This window comes from Arachis ipaensis, chromosome B9 (assembly GCF_059453495.1).
Source record: "Arachis ipaensis isolate K30076 ecotype BB chromosome B9, ASM5945349v1, whole genome shotgun sequence".
NCBI classification, from domain to species: Eukaryota; Viridiplantae; Streptophyta; class Magnoliopsida; order Fabales; family Fabaceae; genus Arachis; species Arachis ipaensis.
In genome coordinates this window covers 19978262-20005376 of record NC_142444.1, presented here as the reverse complement: position 1 = coordinate 20005376, position 27115 = coordinate 19978262, and the positions used below count along the sequence as shown (strand labels likewise).

The 27115-nt window shown below is 35.7% G+C and overlaps 2 protein-coding genes across 2 annotated transcripts; both read right to left on the bottom strand.

Moving 5' to 3' along the window:
* Nucleotides 1-3916: 3916 nt before the first annotated feature.
* Nucleotides 3917-5715, bottom strand: LOC148543949 (uncharacterized). The gene is made up of 6 exons (XM_088500610.1): nt 5581-5715; nt 5411-5496; nt 5070-5202; nt 4841-4981; nt 4634-4740; nt 3917-3974 (listed from the first exon to the last, which is right to left on the bottom strand). The coding sequence occupies exons 1-6, from the start codon at nt 5713-5715 to the stop codon at nt 3917-3919; spliced, it is 660 nt and encodes a 219-aa protein (XP_088356736.1).
* A 457-nt stretch (nt 5716-6172) lies between these two features.
* Nucleotides 6173-9797, bottom strand: LOC148543948 (uncharacterized). Its single transcript, XM_088498794.1, has 5 exons — nt 9596-9797; nt 9007-9497; nt 8661-8706; nt 6450-6522; nt 6173-6320 (listed from the first exon to the last, which is right to left on the bottom strand). The coding sequence occupies exons 1-5, from the start codon at nt 9795-9797 to the stop codon at nt 6173-6175; spliced, it is 960 nt and encodes a 319-aa protein (XP_088354920.1).
* Between the last annotated feature and the right edge of the window lie 17318 nt (nt 9798-27115).

Below are 27115 nucleotides of genomic sequence, written 5' to 3'. Positions count from 1 at the left end.
GCATATTGTGCCGCCATTCCCTAAGTGTCCTAAGCTTTGAGCGAGTGGATAACGTGGCACCGAAATACATATTGGAACGTTAGAGTAAGAACATAAAGAGGAGGCATACACACATCAAGAGCAGCCAAGATGAACCTTTAATGGAGCCAAGAAGTAAGAGATTTGATGAATTGGTATTTTGGTTACACAATATATGTGAATTTGCATCTGAGTCTGAAGAGTTGACCGGAATTTTGCACCGAGCATTTGACAAGGTCATTGCGAAAATGGAAGAATATCAAGGGAGAAGCAAAGGAAAAAGTTTGTTAACCCACGAAGAAGCGACATTAAGCAATGTGAATGACCTTCAAAGCCCACCACGTGTTAAAACAAGAGGTCGGCCTAAGAACAGACTTGGATCAAACCTTAAAAAAAAGATCTCAAATGCCATGAAGAAAAAGAAAAGGACAGCTCCAAGCGAGGTAAAATTGACTTGCTTTTGATTAGTTAAAAATTCAAATGTTCATTTTGCTAATACACAATTATGTCTTTTGTAGTTGAACCTTTTAGACTCCAGATCATCAATTCAGTCAACCTCCACTCTTTACAATACACCAGATATGAATTATCCAAGAGAGGATTTTACAAGTTTTAGTTTTTATTAATGTAAATTTTTGTTCACCCATGAGCAAATTTCGGTTCACCATGGTTATGGCAGGTTTAATTTTTGAATGTTGATAGTCTTTAATGAATAGTCACTTTTTTTTTTGAAATTCTGTCTTGATATATGCAGTTTTTCGATTCGTCTAGTGTATTAATTTCTAAGTTGAATAATTAGAATTTGTTTTTTGGTTCATGGTTCAGAGTTCAGAGTTCAGGGTTTAGGGATTAGGGTTTAGGGTTTAAGATTTAGGGTTTAGGGTTTTAGGGTTTAGGGTTTCTGGGTTCAGGGTTCAGTGTACAGGGGTTCAGTGTGTTACAAACTTTTGGTTTGCCCCATGTATTAATTTCGATTCACCGTGTTCATGGTTGAAGATTTAGGGTTTACGGGTATAGGGTTTAGGGTTCAGGGTTCAGTGTTTTAGGGGTTTAGGGTTTACGATAGGGTTCAGGGTTTATGGTTTAGCATTCAGGGTTTAGAATTCAGTGTTTAGGGTTCAGGTTCAAAGTTCAGGATTTAGGTTCAGGGTTTAGGGTTTAGGTTCTAGGGTTTTAGGGATTTAAGGTTTATGGGTTCATGGTTCAGTGTTCAGGGTTCTAGTTTAGTGTTTAGGATTTAGGGTTTATGGTTCAGTGTTTAGGGGTTCAGTGTGTTTCTACCTTTTGGTTCGGCTGATGTATTAATTTCGGTTCATTGTGTTTTTGGGGTTCATAATTTTTTGGTAAACACCCTGACTTCTTTCACTGTGAACCTGCAATAAAACAGCAGCCAGGCAGTTCCAACATGTATATAACAAGATAAGGAGTAATCCATCTTGAATCAGTATATACATTAACATTAGATCTATACATTAATATAAACATTTACATTAATGTTGACATATATACATTCTAAAGAAGTAGTGTCTGCTTTTTTAAACAAGTTTAAACAAAATATTGTTAATTAGAACCAGTCAAACTGCACTGGTTTTGAGATTCACTTGATGTTTCTGAACCAGTTAAACAATTTTTTCTTTTTTCATGAGCCTCTTTTGTCTTGTTCTTTTTGCCAGCATTATATTGTCTAGTTCGGATTCTGATTTGGATTCCGAAAAAGATTCTTCTTCCAAAGAAGAATCCACAACAACAATTTTCTTTTCTTTTTTCTCCCTTTTTCTTTTCTCTTTCCCCTTTCTCTTATTTTCGATTCATTCCTCAAGAAGCTGAGCACATGACTTGCCCAATCCCAATGTCGGATGTTGTCCACACAAAAGATAGGCGGCTTATGGATTGCGGAGGCCATGCTTATCATCGTCCGCAGCAAGAAGCACTTCTGTACGAAGACAACAAAAGTCCTGTAGAATTTTTGCCGGTTCTCCTCCCCTTCAACACTCATATTTAGGACAGACTTTGTCAAAGTTGCCAACATAACACATTTGAGGCTATCAAATATTGCCTTGTCTTCCTTATTCAGTTTACGATAGTCAACCTTTTTAGGAAAACGATTCCCTACAATATTTTAATAGCAACAAATGAGCCAAAAAGGTTCAGTTTGATTTTTTATATACCAATGAACCAAAATTAAAGGTAACAGTAAACTGAAATTAAAGGGAGCAATGAACCGAAATTATAGGGAGCAATGAACCGAAAATAAGCAAGAAGTGGAAAGTGTATTACCCCCGTGGCTTATCCCCAGCGCAGCTGCTATCTTGGCAGGTGTTATGTATATTTTTCCATGGAGAGTTTTCAGGCATCCGTGATACTCATCATAGCAATCAATCAATTCTCTTAAGAGGGCGTGAGAGACGTATCATTTCTGGGACATGTGCTAGGACACTGAATCCCATTTCTTCAACTATATCTTTCTTTTCCTGACTCATATTCTTGAACACTGTTGCTAAAGAATAGTATTTTTCCATGCAAAATAAGTACTAAACAGTGTAACAACCAATTTCAAAGCCCTAGTTACACTATCCACTGAACTGATTGAAAATAACAACAAAATTTAATTCCAAGCCCTAGTTATATTGTAAAAATGCATTGACAATAGTTCGATCTTCTAAACGAAGCAAATTAATCCAGCAAACCTAAAATACAACTAGGAGAAATGCGACATTGCAAGATTTCAAGTGAACATTAGTTTTCTCATACCTTTGGTAGTCTCTGTTGCTGTTTTTGTTCTTTTGTGGTTGTTCGTTGCCAAATCTTCTCGCTATTCTTCTGCAGTAGTGATTTTCGCAGAGAACGTGACTGAAATTTGAGTGATTTTGAGAAAGATTCGAAGAGAAGGATCGGTTTCGTGCGTTTTGAAGAAGAAGGAATGTTTTTTTATAATGAAGTGCGTGGAAGTCACGTTTATTTTAGTGATGTCTGAGGCGGGTAAATTTATTTGGGCTTGGGTCAACTTGGGATTTAGGGTTTATGGGTTCAGGGTTCATTGTGTTTCAAATTTTTGGTTCACCCCGTTTATTAATTTCGGTTCACCGTGTTCATGGTTGAGGGTTTAGGGTTTAGGATTTAGGGTTCATGGGTTTAGGATTCAGGGTTCAGGGTTTTAGGGGTTTAGGGTTTACGCTAGGATTCAGGGTTCAGGGTTTAGGGTTTAGCATTCAAGGTTCAGAGTTCAATGTTCAGGGTTCAGGTTCAGAGTTCAGGGTTCGGGTTTAAGGTTCAGGGTTTAGAGGTTAGGGTTTTGGGTTTAGGGTTTAGGGTTTAGGGTTTTAGGATTTATGGGTTCAGGGTTCAGTGTTCAGGGTTCTGGTTTTAGTGTTTAGGATTTAGGGTTTAGGGTTCAGGGTTTAGGGGTTCAGTGTGTTTCTACCTTTCGGTTCGCCCAGTGTATTAATTTCGGTTCACTGTGTTCTTTTGGAGTTCATAATGTATTGGTAAATACAGTGATTGCAATCACTGAGAACCTGGAATAAAACAGCAGCCAGACAGTTCCAACAGATATATAAATATTAACATTTGATACATACATTGATATTAATAATAGATATATACATTAACATTGACATATATACATTTGAAAGAAGCATTGTTTGCTTTGTTAACAACTTAAACAAAATATATACAACTACTATATGCATTGTTTGATACATTGACATATATACATTTGAAGTATGCATTTTTTACTTTTTAAACAAGTTAAACAAAATATTGTTAATTACAACTAGTATATGCTATTTGCTATCTAAATCCCCAGACGTGTATTTACAATAAGCGCTGGAGAGGAAAGCAGATGGCTTGGTGAGTCTTGTTGCTTCAAATGCCGAAATCACTTGGTCTCTGATTTTATTCATTTCATGCAATAGAAGATTTGGACCATATTGGTATCTGAAGTCATCAATGTCTTTCTGCATTTTAATTGAAATGAATTAGTTACATAAGAAATGAACCCAAATTAAATAAGAACAATATCATTCAAAGTCCTAATTATACTGTAAAAATGCAATCACAATAACCCTAAACGCTAAACACATTAAATATCAAGTAAATCAAAATCATATTAAATAACAACAAATTTCATTCAAAGCCCTAGTTATACTGTAAAAATGCAATCATAGTAACCATAAACCCTGAACAAATTAAAAGGATGCCACCGAACCGAAAAACATTCACTTGGTGAATCAAAATTATAATACCCACCGAATGAAAATTGTTTATGTGGTGAATAAATGGTGATCAAATTTCAATCAACAAGAATAGTATTTCTACATGGAAAAGAACTATTGAACAGAGTAACAACCAACTTCAAAGCTCTAGTTACAGTATTAACTTAACTGAAAGAAATAAGAAAAGAAAGAAGTTTATTAATTTAGAAAGTACTTACTTGTGTCCAAGCTTTATATTTATATCTCTTCCCGCTTTTTATTTTTTGTGAATCTATTGTTTCGAGCCATTTCATCACGAATATTCCACAATGATAGCTAAGCAATAATTGAGTATAATACGATCAATAGTATAAAAAATAAAACACATTAAAAATAGCACTATAGAAGAGAAAGATTCTTACTCTGTACGTTGACCATTCAATTGGATATACTCTGCTTCCTCTCCCAGTCCATCCTCCATTAAGGGTTCCGCCCCAGCGTACACCCTCATCTGGAAAATTATTAAACTCTGAAAGAGACAAAAAAGTAAATAAACAGAACCAACAACAGTCAACCAAACTCCTCTCATGTACAGAATAATTTGAATAATTTACAAGAAAATAACTTACAACAAATTTGTTCAGTTCCTTTCTCGAATCAGGTATATCTTCTGGCTTCTTGTTGATAGGGCCAAGGATATAGAATTTCTTTTTGTTTACATCAGCAATCCACAACCACCAATGCCCTCCATTGCAAATTGGGACAAATAGCTGAAGTTTCGGAAAATTATAGAATATTTCAGTCGAAATAATAGCAAACAAGAGAATTATCAAAGAATTTTTAGATATTACAACTTACAAATGGATACAATGCAAGTTTCCTTTTGTCAAGAAACTGGCGGTGGTGGGCATACTGCTCAATATCAAACCTGTAGGCTTTGTTTATCGTCTTATCAGTGTACTTCATGTCATGTGTTCCCAACATAAAATTATGCAAAATGAACATCAATTAAATCACATTTCCACCGAACTGAACACAAATCATATGCTGAATATAACATGAAAAACATTCAATCATCAAGAGAAAAGTTTTCTTAATACAAAAGAACTCAACAGAAGACATAAGAATCAGGTGAACTAATATTAACATTCTGACCGAACCGAAAACTAATCAGAAGTGAATAGGAAATTTAGCTTACCACAATATCTAGCGGCACAATGTATATTTGTTCCTGATACTGCTTAGTTTTTATTTCGTTGAGAATTATGTTGTGTATACTAACCACCTACAGGATGAAAATTTATGAGATATACTATATAAGAGTGTTTAAAAAAATCATTAATGTTAATGCAACTGGAAAAGAATTTACCACAGCATGCACATGTTCTTTGGGCATTAGAGACATGAAATATTCTCTTAATCCCTCGTAGAGTCCCTCATGTTTCAAGACAAATACTGGTTCATATTCATTGCTACCTTCTTTTGTATGTTTAACATGTGCCATCCAATGATAACACTTTTCAATAAGCTCATTCGTGATTTTTGTCTTTTTCTGCGGCGTTTTGTAAACTTGCGCCGCTGGTAAGGTTGGATCTAAAGATGTTCCTTCAGCAAATTTCAATGCTACTATCACTCCAGAATCTACCACCGCTTCTGCTAGGATTTTAAGCTGTGAATCACTCTCTTGAGAGGGCTGAGTTGGTTGAGATGATGGTGGACTTATCCCAAGGCAAAAGGAAGGCCTTTCATCTTTCCTTTCCCTAGGTTGAGTAGCACTGTAGGATGATAGATATTTAACAATGATATTAAACAAAAATGATATTTAATCACTATAGTGAACCAAAATCCAAACAAATAGTGAACCCAAATCCAAACTTACAGTGAACCGAAATTTTATTAAACAAAAATGATATTAAAGAAAAGCAAGTAACATACCTGTCAAACGATGACAAGATTAGAGTTTATTTTTCTGATTGCCGTGCCACTGGAGGTTCTTGCGATTGTTCTTCATCAGAAACTTGATAGGCATCGGCATCCTTGAAAAACTCTTCAATAAGAGAGCTTGTAAGAGACCCCGTAACACCCTGGTTTTTGGGTTCTTGAGGGCAGCTATAAGAAACAGAAGAGAGTCCAAAGACAACAACACATTGAATTCATTTCTGGTTTAACCGAACCATAATTAAACCATGTATAAGTAGTAAACATTATCGATATTTATATAAGCAATAAAACTTATACATCAACAGGTGCTTCTTGTTTGGATTGTTGCACTGTTGCTTCTTCGCAGGGCTGTTGTTGCTGTTCCAGAGGTCTGCTTCATTAAACAGTAAACATTTCCATAATTATCCCAAACTATTATCATATTTAACAATAATATTTAACAGAAATGACATTAATCATTATAGTGAACTGAAATTCAAACTTATAGTGAACCAAAATCCAAACTTACAGTGGACCAAAATTATATTAAACAAAAGTGATATTAAAGAATTTAACGCTTACACATTAACAGGTGCTTCTTGCTCTGATTGATGTTGCACCGGTGGTTTTTAGGCTTGTTGCTGTTGTTCTTTTGCAGGGTTATTGTATTAAATAGAAAACAATTCAATAACAATCATTAAAATTAATAAAAAGAATTTTTATGTGAAACTTACTCTTCATTAGAAACTTCATACACATAGTCATCTTTGAATAAGTCTTCAATTACAGAACTCGTAAGAGACACCGTAACACCCTGCTTTTCAGCTTTTTAAGGGCAACAGTAATAAGCAGAAGAGAGTTCAAAGACAAGAACACATTGAATTCATTTCTGGTTTCAACTGAACCGTAATTAAACCATGTATAAGCAGTAAACATTGAACAAGATTCATATGGTGAATAAATATTTATTAACTTACTCATTATTAGAAGTTTGTTATGTTTCCTCTTGTGGAGGGAGATAGATGAAGTCATCCTTCATCAACTCTTCCTGAATTGAACTTGGGAGAGACAATGTAAGAGGAGGTCTAAGGGATGTAAACAAGGATAAAGTTAATGTTGAATAATTAGAATTTTTTTGAAAAATAGGAATTTACACATTGAAAAACTCACACTTCCAAAGGTTAAGAACGAGTTTGTTGTTGAAACTCAATGATTTGTAGCTTAGAATCAGGTGTAGCTCTAGTGACATTTTAAACAGAATTTCCTTGTGATTAATTAAACAAAAATTATTACCTAAATCTAAAAGAGTAACATAAATATTTTTAACTTACACTCGTGGAGTTTTAAGAGTCTTTCTTGGGAAGATTTTCTTTTTTCTAAAATATTTGACCGAGTTTTATGGGGTATTTATCCTAAAAAAAAGATAACAAATTAAAATTAGAAACGAAGATTAAAAGCAGAGTTCTAGAAACACATTACCAAAATTACAATATGCAGTGAACCAATTTACCTGGTATTGCTCGGGACATTTACAGAAGGTGTAGAGCTTCCTTGAGTCTGTAATAGTTGCTCACTATCCATATTTACAGTCGGCACTTTAAGCAAGATAAATAAATATTAGTAATTAAATCTAGAGGAATTAGAAAAGGATGTATCAAAAGTAAGCAAAATAAGAAAATGAATTCGGGATAATAAACTGAATCTTACGTCTAAGAGAATTCATTTTGTGCTTGTGGAGAGTCAAACTGATCCGGAGCAATGTTTGTTGACTGAGCTCCATCATTTCTTTTCTTTGATCTTTTTTCCCTTATCATCTCCAATGCTTGTTTTCTTTTTTCGGCAGCATTGCCTTTTGCTTGTTCAGTTCTGAAAGTTCATAAAATAAGTATCAAGGAACCTAAAATGTAAGTATCAATAAAAGAAAATATGATTCGAGAAACTTACTTTTTGTCAGGTTGGGTTGGTGTTTTTGCCACCCTTTCTGGTTGTTTTCTTTTTATTACCGGTGTTTTCTCAATATCATTTTCTTTGTAAAACAGATAAACACATTGAATTTATATCGGAGACAAGACACTAACAATGAAGTCAACCAAACTCATAGACACCACTGAACCGAAATAAATTAAAGTGCTAAACCAAAACTTAGAAGCCCACCGAACCGAAAATAAATATATATGCAATCAACAAAACGTCTCACAGAAATTATGCAATACTTACTCGCTTTCAGATTCGCTTGTGCTCTCTGAATCTATAGGCACATGCTTTGTTTTTTTTTGTTTGTTTTTTAACCACTTTCAGTGGTTGTTTTCTTTTATTTGTTGTGGTTTTTTTATTTCTTCTTCTCTGCAATACATAAGAACAAGTGCATAAGAACAAATTTAAGCAAATACAAATTAAATGAAATTAATATGAAAATTAAACTTACTAGCTTTCGGATTCAGATTTGGAAAGTCTTTCCTCTTTTGAAGAAGATTCCGTCTCAACAAATTTTTTTTATTTTCTTTCCTTTTTCTTTTTTGTCCAAGTTACTTGTTTTTGTTTTTTCTTTATTTTTTTGCTTTCTGTACAGAAGTCCCTAAAACAGAAACAAGGTCTCAATTATTTAATCATCAAAATAACAAATTAACAATCCGGTGAACCGAATGAAGAAATCGTACCAAACCAAAAAACATTCATATGCTGAATAGTACATGACAACTATTTAATCATCAATAAAAATGTTTCTTAATGAAAAAACTTTCAAATAAACAAACTAACAATTGCAATTAGGAAAAATAAATTAATTATAACCTAAAACAGAAGTTTATTTAGTTAGTAGAGTATTTTAAAATCATTTGAAAGTAAATTTTTCGGGGAATTTTGGTAGAGTATTTACCAAAGGTTGTGTTGCTTTGGATGAAATCCGTTCAAGTATTATTTGCCTTGTCCAATAGGCCACCCATGGTGCAGGGGGAGCATCAGGTGCAAAAGGGCGGGGGAACTTGGTTTCGTGGAAGTATATCAATATTAATACAAAAACACAGCCATTAACAGACTGTTTCTTCCCCATTCTCTTGTTTTCAACTCCTTTCATCAAGAAGTTGAGAACATGCTTCGCCCAATCCCATTCCTGAATGTTGTCCACATGAAAGACCGGTGGCTTATAGATTGGGGAGGCCACACTTACTGTTGTAGGGAGCAAGAAGCACTTTTGTATGAAGACAACAAAAGTCCTCTTGAATTTTTTCCAGTTCTCCTCCCCTTCTACACTCATGTCCAGCACATTCCTTGTCAAAGTTGCCAAGAAAATATTTTTGATGCTGTCGAATATTTCCTTGTCTGCTGGATTCAGGTTGTTGTAATCAACCTTTTCAGGAAAAAGATTTCCTACAATATTTTAATAGCAAAAATTAGACAAAAACGATCAGTTTAATTTTTCGGACACTAATGAATTGAAAATAAGTAGTAAGTGGAAAATGTATTACCTCCGTTGGTTATGCCGAGGGCAGCTGCTATTTTCCGAGGAGTTATGTATATTCTCCCCTGGAGAGTTTTCAGGCATCCTCTCTCTTCATCAAACCGATCAAGCAATTCTTTCAACAGTGTATTAGAGATGTTCATTTCTGGGACATGTGCCAGGGCATCAAATCCCATTTCTTCCATAATATCTTTCTTTTCTTGACTCATTTTCCTGTACATTGTTGATATTGCCTTTGTTTGGCATTTGTAATAGTGAGTTTTTGCAAGTTTTGAAATAGAATGTGAGGATATATTTATAATACAAAATAGATATTATTCGAATGAAAGTGGATAAATATATTTAATCTGCTTACATTATAATGCGCATTCTCCTTCATTGTTGCCATTTTCTTGTTGTGTTTTGCTGTAATAAAAAATTTTGGTCAATATTTCATTCAATATATCAACAAGCACAAGCATGTATATGTTAAACAAGCCAATTAAAATGCCACAACCCACTAAATCGAAAATCGTTCACTCACAGAACCAAACTTACAAAGGCTACCGAACCGAAAAATGTTCATGTGGTTAATAAATGATGATCAACTTTCAATGAACAAGAATACTATTACAGTAGTATGGCTTATCAAAGTAAAAGAGTTGTCTTTAATGTGAATTGTCCTAAACAAAACTCATTGAATACATCAACAACCACAAGCATGTGTATATTAAACAAGTCAATTAAAATGCCACAACCCACCGAACCGAAAATCCTTCATACATAGAACCAAAATCACAAAGGGTACCGAACCAAACAAATGTATATAACTATTCACACAAATAAGAACAACCACATTTATCTTAATCAAATATAATGAGACAATTTTACAGTAGTATGGCTTATCAAAGTGAAAGAGTTATCTCTAATGTCAATTGCTCTAAACAAAACTCATTCAATACATCAACCACAAGCATGTATATATTAAACAAGTCAATTAAAATGCCACAACCCACCGAACAGAAAATCGTTCACTCACAGAACCAAAATTACAAAGGCTACCGAACCGAAAAATGTTCATGTGGTTAATAAATGATGATCAACTTTCAATCAAGAAGAATACTATTACAGTAGTATGGCTTATCAAAGTGAAAGAGTTGTCTCTAATGTGAATTGTCCTAAACAAAACTCATTCAATACATCAACAACCACAAGCATGTGTATGTTAAACAAGTCAATTAAAATGACATAACCCACCGAACTGAAAATTCTTCATGCACAGAACCAAAATCACAAAGGGTACCAAACTGAAAAACGTATATAACTATTCACACAAATAAGAACAACCACATATATATCTTCATCAAATATAATGAGACAATTTTACAGTAGTATGGCTTATCAAAGTGAAAGAGTTGTCTCTAATGTCAATTATCCTAAACAAAACTCATTCAATATATCAACAACCACAAGCATGTATATCTTAATCAAGTTAATTAATATGCTACAACCCACCGAACCAAAAATCCTTCATGCACAGAACCGAAATCACAAAGGCCACCGAACCGAAAAATGTTCATGTGGTTAATAAATCATTATCAATTTTCAATCAACAAGAATATTGTTCTTCAATGCAAAAGAAGTACTGAAGATAGTAACAGAGCTCTAGTTAAATTATCCACAACAATAAGAACAAGCACCTATATCTTAAAGCCCTAGTTATACTGTAAATATCATTCACAATAGTTCAATATACTAAACGAAGCAAATCAAACCAGTAAAACTAAAATCAAACTACGCGAAATGTGACATTGCAAGATTTTAAATGAACATTAGTTTTCTCATACCTTTTGTAGTCTTTGTTGCTGTTTTCGTTTGTTTCTGGTTGTTGCTTGCGAAATCTTCTTCTGATTCCTTTGCAGTAGTGGTTTCCGCAAAGAATGTGATTGAAGTTTTAGTGATGTTCAGAGAGATTCGAAAAGAATGAGTGTTTTGGTGTATTGGTTTCGTGTGAAAGATGTAACGTTCTTTCATAATGAAGCGAGAATAAAAAACAAGAGATTTTTTTGTGTCAGGTGCGTGTTTCTCACTCTCCATTTAATACGCCTGAATCAATTTGGGCTTGGGTCAACTTGGTTATATGATTATATGGATGTGTAGCAGGCTTGTATATTTATGTCAATTTAAATATCTAACAATAAATAAATTATTATTACCGGACCTAAACATATAATTATTACAAAAAATTATTACAAAACATATTATTACCGTAACTCTAAACAAATAATTGCCAAAATTATTACAAAAAATTCTAAACATATATTTTTAGCTAATTCAAATATTACTCTTAATTAAAATATTCAAATATTACTATTAATTAAAATATTTATTAACTAAATCTAAATATATATATTTATAACTATTCTTTAAACATATATCCCTAAATTTTTAACAATAATAACAATTACAGCCACATATATATCATTTAAATATATATTTTTAAATTTCTAAAAATAATAATAATTCTGAAATATAAAAAAATTTAAAAAACAAACTTACATAATCAGAGTGGCAGAGATAATTGATAATATGAAATTTAGGACGATCAACATCTTTATATTTTTTTTTCTTTGGCATTGTAATTTTTTATTTACTGCTGAAGAAAAAAAAATTGAAAAAGTGAAGATGAAGAACAAGGAAGAAGATGGTGGCAGTGTGTGGGTAACGAAGAAAGTGACTTGAGAGGGAAGAGTGGGCTCAACAAGGAAACATGTTTGTTTAAGGGGCACCGTTACTGTGGGAGGCTGCATGCGCAACACGTGGATTGGAGGAAGCAAATCGGACGGTCCGATTTGTGCCTCCCTAATCAGACCGTCCGATTACCCACCCCTAAATCGGACCGTCCGATTTCAAGTCACTGATACCACAATCACGTATAATATCCATACACCCTATATCGCCGTTCTACACCATTTCCCACTCCATAATAAAATTAAAAAGTACTTTCACGTACTAGTTGTTCAAAAAGTTAGAAAAATTATTTATTTTTTATTTTCTCTCTCCTCTAGATATTGAATAAAAGACAATATTTAAAGAGTACCTAATTACACTATTTAAATTAAGTGAACGGATAAACCATCCAAAAATTTTGGCACAGATAAAAGTGTTTCTAAATTTTATTATTGACAAAAATATTTTTAAATAATTTAAAAGTGTAATGTAATTTATTTGTTAATATTAGAGTCTTCTTTGTCACGTAAAAATTTTTGTTTAATATATTATTGTTTTCTGTTAACATAGAACGTTTTAGTTCATGAGTATACAATTTTGTCACATTTTTAAATAATTTGAGAATATTTTTAAATAATTTGATTTAGATGTATAACAAAATTTAGAGGTATTTTTGTCAGCCAAAAAATAATTTTAGGTGTATTTTTAAGTTGACTTTTTTACATATGAAAAAATATTAGTGTTACACAATGAAATGGATGTGTATTATTTGCACTGGTATGATGTTTGTACAAAACGCAGCTTGTGATTTAATTTCTTTTTTTTTTTAATTTGAATCCTACAAAATACAGGTTACGTTTAGCATTTTAATATTTTTTAAACATACAACCTGCAAAACGTAGATTGCGTTTTACCTTTTTCTTTGTTTTGAACATCAAAAAATGCAGGTTGTATTTTAAATTTTTAATTTATTTTATTTCAAAACCTGCAAAACGTATGTTTATTTTGTAAATCATGGTTTATATTTTGGGTAAATAAAATATTTTAATCCAAGAGTCTTGTCTATAAGTAACATTTTCATTTATCTCTCTTTTGTACTTGCGATTTTTTTTCTGAGAATTAGTAATATCCAAAAAAATTGGGTGAGGTGAGGTTGAGGTTATGAAAGGTATTGTAAATTTTCAAGTCTATTATAACGGTGAGATCATACCAAACACACACAAAGGAATGACTTTTGTTTGTGAATGTCCATTTTTTTTTCTATTCCATGCACTATGAGTTTTGTAAAGTTGCAAAATTGTCTTTGTGATAATATACAAAGTCACATTTCAAAAAGGGTGAGCAACATTTATACAAGAATCTTGTACAAGTATTTGTTAGGCTAATACAGTTTCAAATAATGTCCATCACTGACGATGTATGTATGCTCTAGATGTTCTATATTTATCAACAAATCCGATTTCACGTACCGATGATAAAGTTGTACGTTGAGTTTGAATAGCATATGGGGTTGGACGTGGTTGGCGAGAAGGTGAATATGGATGAACTCGAGGATATAGTTTGGGAAGAATATAACGACGACAATGAAAAGAAATTCAAAGCCAACTACGAAGTTGATGACGAAAACAATGATGGAGACGAAGCAGGCAATCCGGCAATGCAAAATGAAGCAGATATAGTTGTCAACCAGCACCCCTTTGGTGTTTTGTCTTTTATGCGAAATCTAGATCTCGCAACCATTCATGCTCCGAAATTTCCTAAATATGCGAATATGGGTATGTTATGTTTATTAATTAAAGTTACCATTATCATTTCTTTATTCAGCCATGATTGACTAACAGTGGTTCACATTTCATAAGTGAAAGCAATGTTGCGGCAGAAGATGGTGAGTTTAGTATCAGAATGGAATTTGGTTCTACAGAATCGATGATCTCTGCAATCAAAAGCTACATTATCTCTAGAGAAGTTGATTACATTGTGTATGATTCGGAGCCAGAGACATTCTACTCAAAATGTAAAGGGTATAGTACAGGATGTGGTTGGCTTATCCGAGCTAGCTTGATTCGAAAGAAAGGTTGTTAGAAAATCAAGAGATATAATGGCAAACACACGTGTACCATGGGGATGATTTCACAAGATCATACCAAGTTGGACTTTGACACGATTGCAGATGCTAGCAAGCCATTGGTTGAAGCAAACCCATTGATAAGGTGAAATATATTATTGCAGCAGTTTAATCCTAGTTCAACTACACTGTAAGTTACCACAAGACTTGGTTGGCTAAGCAAAAGTCTGTCGTAAAAGTTTTCGGTGATTGGGAAGTTTCTTATCAAACTTTGCCAATGAGGTTAAAACCCTAAATGTGCACCATGGGGATGATTTCACAATATCATCTCAAGTTGGACTTTGACATGATTGCAGATGCTAGCAAGCCGTTGGTTGAAGAAAACCCATTGATAAAGGTGAAATATATTATTTCAGCAGTTCAATCCAGGTTCAACTACACTGTAAGGCTGCGTTTGTTTTCGAGAACAGCGGACAAGATACTGAGAACAGGACAGGATAAGACACTGATGGACAGAGACACAAAATTTTGTGTTCTTGTATTCTGTTTGGCGATAAACTAGAACAAATTATGAAAATCTAATTTATTCTCATTTTTTCATTCAAAAAATTTGAGATGAAAAATATAATAATAAAAAATATAATTATGAAAAATTAACAAAAATAATGAAAAAAATAAAAAATAAGTTGTGTCCCTTGTTAGTGTTTTCGTGTCCTTCCTGTCAGGATGGACACAAAATACACTAATTCAGTGTCTCTGGACACATTGTCTCTGTCCATATCTCCTCTGCCAAACACAATTTTGTGTCTCTGTGTCCCTGTCTTAGTGTCCTGTCTCTGTAAACAAACGCAGTCTAAGTTACCACAAGACTTGGTTGGCAAAGCAAAAGTCTGTCGTAAAAGTTTTCGGTGATTGAGAAGTTTCTTATCAAACTTTGCCAATGTGGTTAACGTCAATGTGCACCAAGATGTCAAGGTCTCATATTCAAATAAAAATTCTCCCTGTTTATCATGAGAGTGACGAGATGAATGGTATAAGAGTTCTCCATCGGGTACTTTGGAGCTTCTATCCGTGTATTACAATATTTAGACACTGCAAGCCATCGGTGCAAGTTGATGGTACATACCTTCACGAAAAATATAAAGGTATACTTTTAGTTGTAGTGGCACAAGACGAGAACCAAAACATTGTGCCGATTACTTTTGCCATCGTGGAGGGTGAGACAGAAGATGTGTGGGGGGTTTTTCCTTATTAATTTGCGAAGATATGTTCTTACTCGAGATGGCGTGGGCATTATTTTTTACCGTCATAACTCTATCAATGCAACAGTAGCTCGTAGTAATAGTGAATGGTTACCGCCAAGAGCATGGCACATGTTCTGCATTAGACACATTGGATCCAACTTCTTAAGGAAGTTCAAGACTCCAAACGTGTATAAACTCGTGGTTAATATAAGTATTTGAATTTACTGTTATGGTTTTATTCTTAGTAATTTGTAGTATTTGCTTATAATAACATCGTTTGTTTTACAAGCTATTCTACTACGGAGCAAGAGTATAACAAAAACTACCAAAGGCTCAAATAATGGGGTGAGGCGTATACTCAATGATGTGATGAGATCGGTGTTAAGAAATGGGTGTTTGCATTTGATGAGGGTCATCATTGGGGTCATATGACAACGAATTTGGTAGAGTGCATAAATTCTATCCTTAAGGGTACACGCAACCTTCCTATGACTACCATAATTAGATCTACTTTCTCTCGGCTAAATGAATCGTTTACTCGAAAGAGTGTCGACGCTCATGAGCGACTGATTCACATATTCAAAATTTGCCACTCAATGAGTTGAGAAAAGTTTTAAACGTGCAGAAAACATAGTTGTGAACCAATTCGATTGCCACAATGAGATATTTGAGATTAGCAAAATGCGAGATGGTTCTATATACATTGTTAATTTTGCGCAACGACTTTACGATTATGATCTTTTTCCAGGTCGAGCGACTTCCATGTCGCCTCATTCTTGCATGTTACGCCAACCAGCATTTTGATTGGTAAGTATGTACATGACATGTACAAGATGTCAGAAATTTATAAGGTCTATAGAGTATGACCCATCTACATGGCCTAGATATGATAAAACGAAGGTGATCGCCAATTGGACATTGAAGTGTGCGACTAGAGTATGACCAAAGTCAAGCCACTACTTGAATGATATGGATTTGCGAGATATACACGCTCTTCGCCGGTGTACTCTCTGTGGACGAGAGGAATATAGTCGTAGTCGATGTCCTCAACACATAGGTCCAAGCTCTGTCGGAGGTCAATAGGATTAATAGGATAACTAGTGTATTATATACCTTTTATGTAACTTTTTTACATATTTATGCATGTTAACTTTTTTATGTATGCAATAAAAGAAAAAGAAATGTACATTAAAAATAAAACAAAATCAAACATACAAAAATAAAAAGAAACATCTAAAAATAAAATCAAAGGCACAAAAGTAAAAAAGAAACGTACAACAATAAAGACAAGAAATAAAAAAAATGCAATAGCCTACTTCTTCTAGAGCAACTTTTTCGCTTTCTTGTAATGATACGATGAGGTGTATTATTTTGGGGGAATAATCTCTGTCCTTAGAAAATATGGATGTTCAATCCAGAATGCTTCCTCTGATGGAAGTTGTACAAGCCCGAATTGGCGTCTCACTCGGTCTGTTGGGTGCCATTCTATACACTCGAATGACAGCAATAGAGACTTTGTGGAACACACTAACAGATGTAAGGATAGGTCATCAGGAACCATAACTCTCATATATGACCGTCATATAAATTGCACATTAATAAATACGACAACGATAAGTTATATTATTAAACATAAATTTTTTTTAACAAAAATCGTTAAAATATACGTCATTTCCACCCATATTATCTAGTTGCCTAAATTGTGTCGTAGACCTTCACACATAATATGTGGGAGGTTTAATGGTTGCCATCTTGGTTATTCTATTCGTCCTTGCCATTTTGTAAGCCTTTATGGGTGGTGAGATGCTATGGAGTGATGCGTGAGCATCTTGTCTATCTTTTCCTAGTAAATTTGCATCTAATTTGTTGAGTTTAATTAAGAATTAATTATATTTTAGCCACTATGGATGCTATTTTAAGTTTTGTGCAATTTTATTTAATTTAGGTAGCATTCGGATGGATTTGATGAAGTTTCTGCAAAGAAAGAGAAGAAGCCAAGGAGATGACCAGCGAATACCGACGCAGACGCATGGCTCACGCGACCGCGCGGAATGGAGGAAATCGCAATGACGCGATCGCGTGCCTGACGCGATCGCGTGGACTGGAATCTGCACAAATGACGCGAACGCGTAGACGACGCGGACGCGTCACATGCGCCATGTGCAGAAAATGCAGAAAAACGCTGGGGGCGATTTCTGGGCTGTTTTAACTCAATTTTCAGCCCAGAAAACACAGATTAGAAGCTGCAGAATGGACAGAACAAGTGGTCTCCACCCATCAACTGAAGATCTGTTAATTAATTCAAATTTAAATTCAAATCTTAAATTAGGAAAAGATATTATTTTAAGTTTAATTTTAAATATTAGATTTTAAATTTATTAGGATTAGTTATAAAAAGGGATCTGATGCCATCAGATTGGAACGCGGTACATTTTTACCTGAATCCTTATTTTCTCTTTTCCATGAGCAACTAAATCTCCACTGTTAAGGTTAGGAGCTCTGTCTATTTCTATGGATTAATTTTATTGCTTTTACTATTTTAATTTATGTATGGATTTATAATTTAAGAATTGTTTTCGCTCTTTATTTTATGAATTTGGGTGAACGGAAGTATGACCCTCTTTCTATTTGAGTTCTTGTAAAACTTGGAAAAGCTCTTTACCTGAACAACAGCTTGAAAACTATTTCTCCTAAATTTTAATTATTTGAATTTAATAGGATACATGACATATAATCCTTTTACCTCTTGGATAATTAGAGTTTTTGTGGCATATAAACTAGAAATTGATTATCACCTTCTAATTGGAATTAATTGACCAAGGAATTAGCAGTTAATGAATTTTAGAGGAGACTAGGAAGATCTAAGGAATTAGGGTCTAGTCACATACAGTTTGCCATAAATTAAATCCTGCATAATTAAATTAGTTAGTAAGAAAAGTTAATCCGGAAAAATAGATAACTCTGAAACCTTAACTATCTTCTCCATATTTTTTCCAAAGTATGTACTTGCCTTTCTTCAATATTTTTGATATTGTTTAATGTCTTTTATATTGCATCTCAACACTAATTTTTGTTTGTCTAACTAAGCCTATCAAACACTATTGTTGCTTAGTCCATCAATCCTCGTGGGATCGACCCTTACTCACGTAAGGTATTACTTGGTACGACCCGGTGCACTTGCCGGTTAGTAAGTGTGGTTGTAAATACCGCACCAAGTTTTTGGCGCCGTTACCGGAAATTGACTGTGATTAACAACTATTAGTTACTTGATTGCTTAGATTAGGCATTTTGATTTTAATTAGTTTTATTATCATTATTATTAATTTTTATTTATTTTAATTCCCGTAAAAATTTTTTTTCCTTTTTCCTTTGTTCTTTCGTTGATAACCCCCTCTCCTGTTCCCCGTTTTAATTTTCATACTTTATTTAACCTTTGAATTTTGTTTTCAAACCTGCGTCCATTTTTTTTTATCTTCCTTTTTATTTTTATTTTCTTTTATTTTTATTTTGTTTCTTCCTATTAATTTTCTCATCTTTTAATATTTTATTAACTTTATTTTATTTCTATTTTTAACCTCCAAAAAAAAAAAGAAATTTATATTTTAGTATTAATATTTTTCCTTAATTTCTGAAATTAAGTTTGGTGTTACTCAGTTGATTCTATTTTAATTTTCCTGTTTTCAAAATTTTTGTTTATTTTCAATTATTATTTTCAAAATTTTATTTATTTATTTAGTTAGTATTTTTATTTTATTATCTTACACAGGTTACCTAACAGGGACTTTTCTGCACTCTGACGTAGAGAGTCCCATTTTTTCTTGTTTTCTGCTTGTGTATGTGCAGAAATAGAGACAAAAAACATCTCTTAGACTTTGATCCTGAACCTGAAAGAACTTTCAGGCGGCGTTTACAACAAGCAAGACTTAGCAAGGCTGCAGAATCCACTATGGCAAATAATAATGCTAATGCCAATGTGGTAAATCCGAATGGGGATGATCAACAGAGGAGAGTGCTTGGCTCTTATTCTGCCCCTACTGCAGATCTTTGTGGAAAAAGTATTGTGGTGCCTCCTATAAATGCAAACAACTTTGAGTTGAAGCCATAATTGGTCACCTTAGTACAACAAAATTGCCAGTATCATGGACTTCCTCATGAAGATCCAAATCAGTTCATATCTGATTTTCTGCAGATATGTGATACTGTGAAGACAAATGGAGTGAATCCAGAGGTGTACAGACTCATGCTTTTCCCGTTTGCTCTAAGGGATAAAGCAAAGCTATGGCTAGATTCCCAACCAAAGGAGAGTCTGAACACTTGAGAAAAGGTCATTACTGAATTTCTCACTAAATTTTTCCCACTAAAGAAGCTGACTAAGCTTAGGTTGGAGGTTCAGACCTTCAGACAGAAGGAGGGTGAAACTCTTTATGAAGCTTGGGAGAGATACAAGCTACTAACTAGGCAATGCCCTCCAGACATGTTCTCCAAATGGACCCAACTGGATATCTTTTATGAAGGCTTGGGTGAGATGTCCAAGACGAGCTTAGATACTTCTGCAGGCGGTTCATTGCACAAGAAGAAGACACCAGAGGAGACTATTGAGCTGATTGAATTAGTTGCAAGTAACCAATATCTCTACTCATCTAACAGGAATCCTGTGAACTCTGAGACCTCTCAAAAGAGAGGCGTGTTGGAAGTAGAAGCTGTTAATGCTCTTCTTGCTCAGAACAAGCTTATGTCTCAGCAGATAAATCTACTTACTCAACAGATGGGTGGCATGCAAGTCTCAGCTATCAACACTCAAAATCCACCCCAAGATACCTCCTATGACATGACAGGTAACTTTATGCAAAATGATAATTATGATTCTGCTTAACCCTCTTCTGAACAGGTAAATTACATGGGGAGTGGTCCTAGGAATCCCAACAATGATCCATATTCTAAGACATACAATCAGGGGTGGAGGAATCACCCAAATTTTGGGTGAAGAGATCAACCTCAGAGACCTCAGAACTTCAACAATAGTTCTCAGGGCGGTTTTCAATAGAACAACTATAATAACCGCCAATTTCAATCTCAGCAACAACAACCACCTCAGCAGGCAAATTCTAAATCCCAAGAAGATTCTAAGTGGGAGATGATGATGAGTTTCGTGCAAGAAACCAGAGCCTCCATTAGAAACTTAGAGGTGCAAATGGGTCAAATGAGCAAGCAATTACCTGAAAGGTCTTCAAATACATTCCCTGGTGATATAGTGGTTAACCCAAAAGAAGATTGCAAGGCTATTCAATTGAGAAGTGGTAAGGTAGCTGGTTCTGAGACTAAGGTCAATGAAGATCTAGTTGAAAAGGAAGCTCCAGAGGAGAAGAAGGAAGAAGTAGAGCACGCCCCTCCTAAACGTGCAGACAACCCATTTCCTGACTCTCTTGACACTTATCCCATCTTACCAAAGACCCCTGAATACAAGCCAAAAATGCCATATCCTCAGAGGCTTCAGAAGGCATCCAAAGAAAAGCAATTCTCTAAATTTTTAGATGTCTTCAAGAAGCTGCAGATCAACATTCCTTTTGCAGAGGCTCTGGAGCAAATGCCTCTCGATGCTAAATTTATGAAAGAGTTGTTGACCCACAAGAGGAATTGGAAGGAGCAAGAAACCGTGGTGTTAACCAATGAATGCAGTGCTATTATTCAACACACCCTTCCTGAGAAGATGCCAGACCCAGGGAGCTTTGTCATTCCTTGCACCATTGGAGAAGTCGGCATTCAGAGAGCTTTATGTGATCTTGGAGCTAGCATCAGCCTCATGCCACTTTCAGTGATGAAAAAGCTTCAAATTGAGGAGGTAAAACCTACTCGTATTTCTCTTCAACTTGCTGATCTTTCTATTAAATTACCTGTGGGTGTTGTTGAAGATTTACTTGTGAAAGTAGGACCATTTATCTTCCCTGTTGATTTTGTTATATTAGACATGGAAGATGAGGTAAAACCCTCTATTATACTTGGTAGACCCTTTTTAGCTACAGGTAGAGCTATGATTGATGTGCAAAAGGGTGAATTAACCCTGAGGGTCAATGAAGAACAAGTGGTCCTAAATGTTTTTGAAGCCCTCAAACACCCCAATGATTCTGAGGGGTGTATGAAAATAGATGTTATTGAACCACTTGTTCAAGAAGTACTGGAAATTGAGGTACTTGATGATGTTCTGGATCCTATTTCTGAGTGTGAATTAGTTGAAGTTGACGAGTCACCACCCCAAAATGAGCTGATGAACACGCCAATCAAGGAGGAGGAAGCCCCCAAGCTTGAGCTTAAACCCTTACCCCCTTCTCTGAAATATGTGTTCTTGGGTGAGAATGATTCATATCCAGTGATTATTAGCTCTTCTCTGAAGCCTGAAGAAAAGGAGGCGCTTATTTCAGTGCTCAGGAGCCATAAAACAGCTCTTGGGTGGACCATTAGTGACTTGAAGGGGATTAGTCCAACCAAGTGTATGCACAAGATCCTTTTTGAAGATGATGCTAAACCAGTTGTGCAACCACAAAGGAGACTCAATCCAACTATGAAAGAGGTGGTCCAAAAAGAGGTAATGAAATTATGGGAAGCAGGTATTATTTACCTTATTTCTGACAGTCCTTGGGTAAGTCCTGTGCAGGTAGTTCCCAAGAAACGAGAGATGACAGTGATCAAGAATGAAAAGAATGAGCTTATTTCTACAAGAACAATCACAGGATGGAGAATGTGCATAGATTACAGGAGGCTCAACACTGCTACAAGGAAGGATCATTTCCCCCTCCCTTTCATTGATCAGATGCTTGAGAGGTTAGCTGGTCATGCTTTTTATTGTTTTCTAGATGGATATTCTGGATATAATCAAATTGCAGTGGACCCTCAAGATCAAGAGAAGACAGCATTCACATGCCCCTTTGGAGTATTTGCCTACAGGAGAATGCCATTTGGACTTTGCAATGCTCCAGCAACTTTTCAGATGTGTATGCTTTCAATTTTTTCTGATATGGTTAAAAAGTTTATTGAGATATTTATGGATGACTTTTCTGTTTTTGGAAATTCTTTTGAATCCTGCCTTAAACATTTATCTCTTGTCTTGAAACGGTGTCAAGAATCAAACCTTGTTTTAAATTGGGAAAAATGCCATTTTATGGTTACAGAAGGCATTGTTCTTGGACACCGGATTTCAAGTAAGGGAATTGAGGTTGACAAAGCAAAGGTGGATGTAATTGAAAAATTACCACCACCAACTAATGTTAAGGCAATTAGGAGTTTCTTGGGTCATGCAGGATTTTATAGAAGATTTATAAAGGATTTTTCTAAAATTGCTAAACCATTGAGAAACCTATTGGTTGTTGATGTTCCTTTTGTCTTTGATTCTGATTGTCTGCATGCTTTTGAAACTCTGAAAGCAAACCTTACATCTGCTCCCATTATAGCTCCCCCTGACTGGGATTTACCATTTGAATTAATGTGTGATACTAGTGATTTTTCTATAGGAGCTGTTTTAGGACAGAGGCATGGTAAGCTTGTACATGTCATTTATTATGCCAGTCGTGTGTTAAATGATGCTCAAAAGAATTACACAACTACAGAAAAGGAATTATTAGCTGTTGTGTATGCTGTTGATAAGTTTAGGTCCTATTTACTTGGTTCTAAGGTTATTGTTTATACTGACCATGCTGCTTTGAAGTACCTTCTAACCAAGCAGGATTCTAAACCAAGATTAATAAGATGGGTGTTGCTCATTCAGGAGTTTGATATTGAAATAAAAGACAGGAAAGGGTCAGAAAATCAAGTAGCTGACCATCTCTTCAGAATTGAGCCTGAAGCAGGAGTGCAACCACCCACAGCTGTAACTGAGACATTTTCGGAGGAGCAATTGTTCCTCATTCAGCAGGCTCCATGGTTTGCAGACATTGCAAATTATAAGGCCATGAATTTTATCCCAAGGGAGTACAGTAGGCAACAAGTGAAGAAGCTATTGACTGATGCAAAGTACTACATTTGGGAGGAACCATACCTTTTTAAAAGGTGTTCAGATGAAATTATCCGGAGGTGTGTCCCAGATGAAGAAAAACAGCAGATTCTTTGGCACTGTCATGGTTCTGAGTATGGAGGCCACTTTGGTGATGAAAGGACAGCTACAAAGGTCCTTCAGAGTGGGTTTTACTGGCCGACTCTCTTCAGAGACTCAAGAGCATTTGTAAAGCACTGTGACAGATGTGAAAAAGCCACGAATCTCCCTGCCAACTATGAAATGCCACAGCAGGGGATTCTTGAGGTTGAGTTGTTTGATGTGTGGGGTATTGATTTCATGGGACCTTTTCCACCCTCACATTCAAACAACTATATTCTAGTGGCAGTTGATTATGTGTCCAAGTGGGTGGAAGCTGTAGCTTTACCCACCAATGATGCCAAGGTGGTAATGAGCTTTCTTCAGAGATATATCTTTAGCCGGTTTGGTGTCCCAAGGACACTCATTAGTGATGGTGGAAGCCACTTCTGTAACAGACAGCTGGACTCTCTTCTGCATAGATATGGAGTCCGTCATAAAGTGGCAACCCCCTATCACCCTCAGACAAGTGGACAGGTTGAAGTTTCCAACAGAGAACTCAAAAGGATTCTAGAGAAGACCGTCAGTGTTTCAAGAAAGGATTGGTCTAAGAAGCTTGATGATGCTCTCTGGGCATACCGGACAGCATACAAGACTCCCATTAGCATGTCCCCATATCAGTTGGTCTATGGCAAAGCCTGTCACTTGCCAGTTGAGTTGGAGCACAAGGCTTACTGGGCAATCAGGTACCTGAATCTTAATTCATAAGCTGCAGGAATAAAGCGGATGCTTCAGTTGAACGAGCTTGATGAATTCAGATATTCAGCTTATGAGAATGCCAAGCTCTATAAGCAGAGAACCAAGCTACTGCATGACAAGAAGATTGCCATCGGAATATTTGAGCCAGGACAGAGAGTGCTTCTATATAATTCAAGGCTCAAATTCTTTCCCGGAAAGCTAAAATCCCGGTGGTCAGGACCATTTGTGGTTATCAGAGCTTCACCATATGGTCATGTGGAGATACAGGAAGAGAATTCTGACAGAAAATTCACAGTGAATGGCCAGAGGTTGAAGCACTATCTTGGAGGCGAGATTGATCGCCAGAGGTCCACTCATCTGCTGAACTAGCAGAACTGACCGTCAAGCTAGTGACGTTAAAGAAGCGCTTGTCGGGAGGCAACCCGATAATTTCGTATCGTTCGCTATTTTTCGTAGTAGTTTTTCTTAGTTATTTTATTTTCATTGAGTTCTTACTAATTTTCTGATCATGCAGCTATGTTCTTCCAGGAACCGAACACCTCAAGCTATAAAAAAAAGGGGGCACACGACGCTGGTGCACGAAAATTACTTCACAATGTAATTCCGCACAACTAACCAGCAAGTGCACTGGGTCGTCCAAGTAATACCTTACGTGAGTAAGGGTCGATCCCACGGAGATTGTTGGCTTGAAGAAATCTATGGTCATCTTGTAACTCTTAGTCAGGAAAACAATAAAATAATTCACTTATCAAATTTGATTGCAAGGAATAAAAGGGCAGAACACAAATTATACTTGTATGCAATGATGGAGAATATGTTGGAGTTTTGGAGATGCTTTGTCTTCTGAAATTCTGCTTTCCTCTGTTTTCTGATTCACACATGCACGTCCTCCTATGGCAAGTTGTGTGTAGGTGGATCACCGTTGTTAATGGCTACCATCCATCTTTCCAGTGAAAAGGGTCCAAATGCGCTGTCACCGCACGACTAATCATCTGCAGGTTCTCAATCGTACCGGAATAGGATTTACTATCCTTTTGCGTCTGTCACTACGCCCAGCACTCGCGAGTTTGAAGTTTGTCACAGCCATCCAATCCTAGAATCCTACTCGGAATACCACAGACAAGGTTTAGACTTTCCGGATTCTCATGAATGCCGCCATCAATCTAGCTTATACCACGGAGATTCTGATTAGGGAATCTAAGAGATATTCATTCAATCTGATGTAGAACGGAAGTGATTGTCAGACACACGTTCATGGATTGAGGAAGGTGATGAGTGTCACTGGTCATCACCTTCTCCATATTTAGGCGCGAATGGATATCTTAGATAGGAACACGCATGTTTGAATGGAAAACAGAAATACTTGCATTAATTCATCGAGACACAGCAGAGCTCCTCACCCCCAACAATGGAGTTTAGAGACTCATGCCGTCAAAGAGTACAAAGTTCAGATCTAAAATGTCATGAGATACAAAATAAATCTCTAAAAGTTGTTTAAATACTAAACTAGTAACCTAGGTTTACAGAAAATGAGTAAACTATAACAGATAGTGCAGAAATCCACTTCTGGGGCCCACTTGGTGTGTGCTGGGACTGAGACTAAAGCTTTCACGTGCCTGGGGCTGTTTTGGGCGTTCAACGCCAGCTTTGGATCCTTTTCTGGCGTTGAACTCCAACTTGCAACTTGTTTCTGGCGCTGGACGCCAGAATTGGGCAGAGAACTGGCGTTGAACGCCAGTTTACGTCATTTATCCTTGAGCAAAGTATGGACTATTATATATTGCTGGAAAGCCCTGGATGTCTACTTTCCAACGCAATTAGAAGCATGCCATTTGGAGTCCTGTAGTTCCAGAAAATCCATTTTGAGTGCAGGGAGGTCAGAATCCAACAGCATCAGTAGTCCTTTTTCAGCCTGAATCAGATTTTTGCTCAGCTCCCTCAATTTCAGCCAGAAAATACCTGAAATTACAGAAAAACACACAAACTCATATTAAAGTCCAGAAATATGAATTTTGCCTAGAAACTAATGAAAATAAACTAAAAACCAACTAAAACATACTAAAATCTATATGAAATTAACCCCAAAAAGCGTATAAAATATCCGCTCATCACAACACCAAACTTAAACTGTTGCTTGTCCTCAAGCAACTAGACAAATAAAATAGAAGACTAATAGGTTGAGAAGCAATAATATCTCAGAGTTTTTGAGTGAAGCTCAGATTCTAATTAGATGAGCGGGACTAGTAGCTTTTTGCTTCCGAACAGTTTTGGCATCTCACTTTATCCATTGAAGCTCAGAGTGATTGGCATCTATAGGAACTTAGAATTCAGATAGTATTATTGATTCTCCTATTTCAGTATGATGATTCTTGAACACAACTATTTTATGAGTCTTGGCCGTGGCCCTAAGCACTTTGTTTTCCAATGTTACTACCGGATACATAAATGCCACAGACACATAATTGGGTGAACCTTTTAGATTGTGACTCAGCTTTGCTAAAGTCCCCAATTAGAGGTGTCCAGAGTTCTTAAGCACACTCTTCTTTTTTTTTGCTTTGGACCTTGACTTTAACCGCTCAATCTCAAATTTTCACTTGACACCTTCACGCCACAAGCACATGGTTAGGGACAGCTTAGTTTAGCCGCTTAGGCCAGGATTTTATTCCCTTAGGCCCTCCTATCCACTGATGC

Coding starts and splice junctions, on each gene's coding strand:
- LOC148543949 (XM_088500610.1), bottom strand. CDS start 5,715: ATGGCACATGTTAAACATACAAAAGAAGGTAGCAATGAATATGAACCA. Junction 5,497..5,580: donor AAGAACATGTGCATGCTGTG/GTAAATTCTTTT, acceptor TTCATCCTGTAG/GTGGTTAGTATACACAACAT. Junction 4,741..4,840: donor AGGAACTGAACAAATTTGTT/GTAAGTTATTTT, acceptor TGTCTCTTTCAG/AGTTTAATAATTTTCCAGAT.
- LOC148543948 (XM_088498794.1), bottom strand. CDS start 9,797: ATGAGTCAAGAAAAGAAAGATATTATGGAAGAAATGGGATTTGATGCC. Junction 9,498..9,595: donor CCTCGGCATAACCAACGGAG/GTAATACATTTT, acceptor AAAATATTGTAG/GAAATCTTTTTCCTGAAAAG. Junction 8,707..9,006: donor CCAAAGCAACACAACCTTTG/GTAAATACTCTA, acceptor TTTCTGTTTTAG/GGACTTCTGTACAGAAAGCA.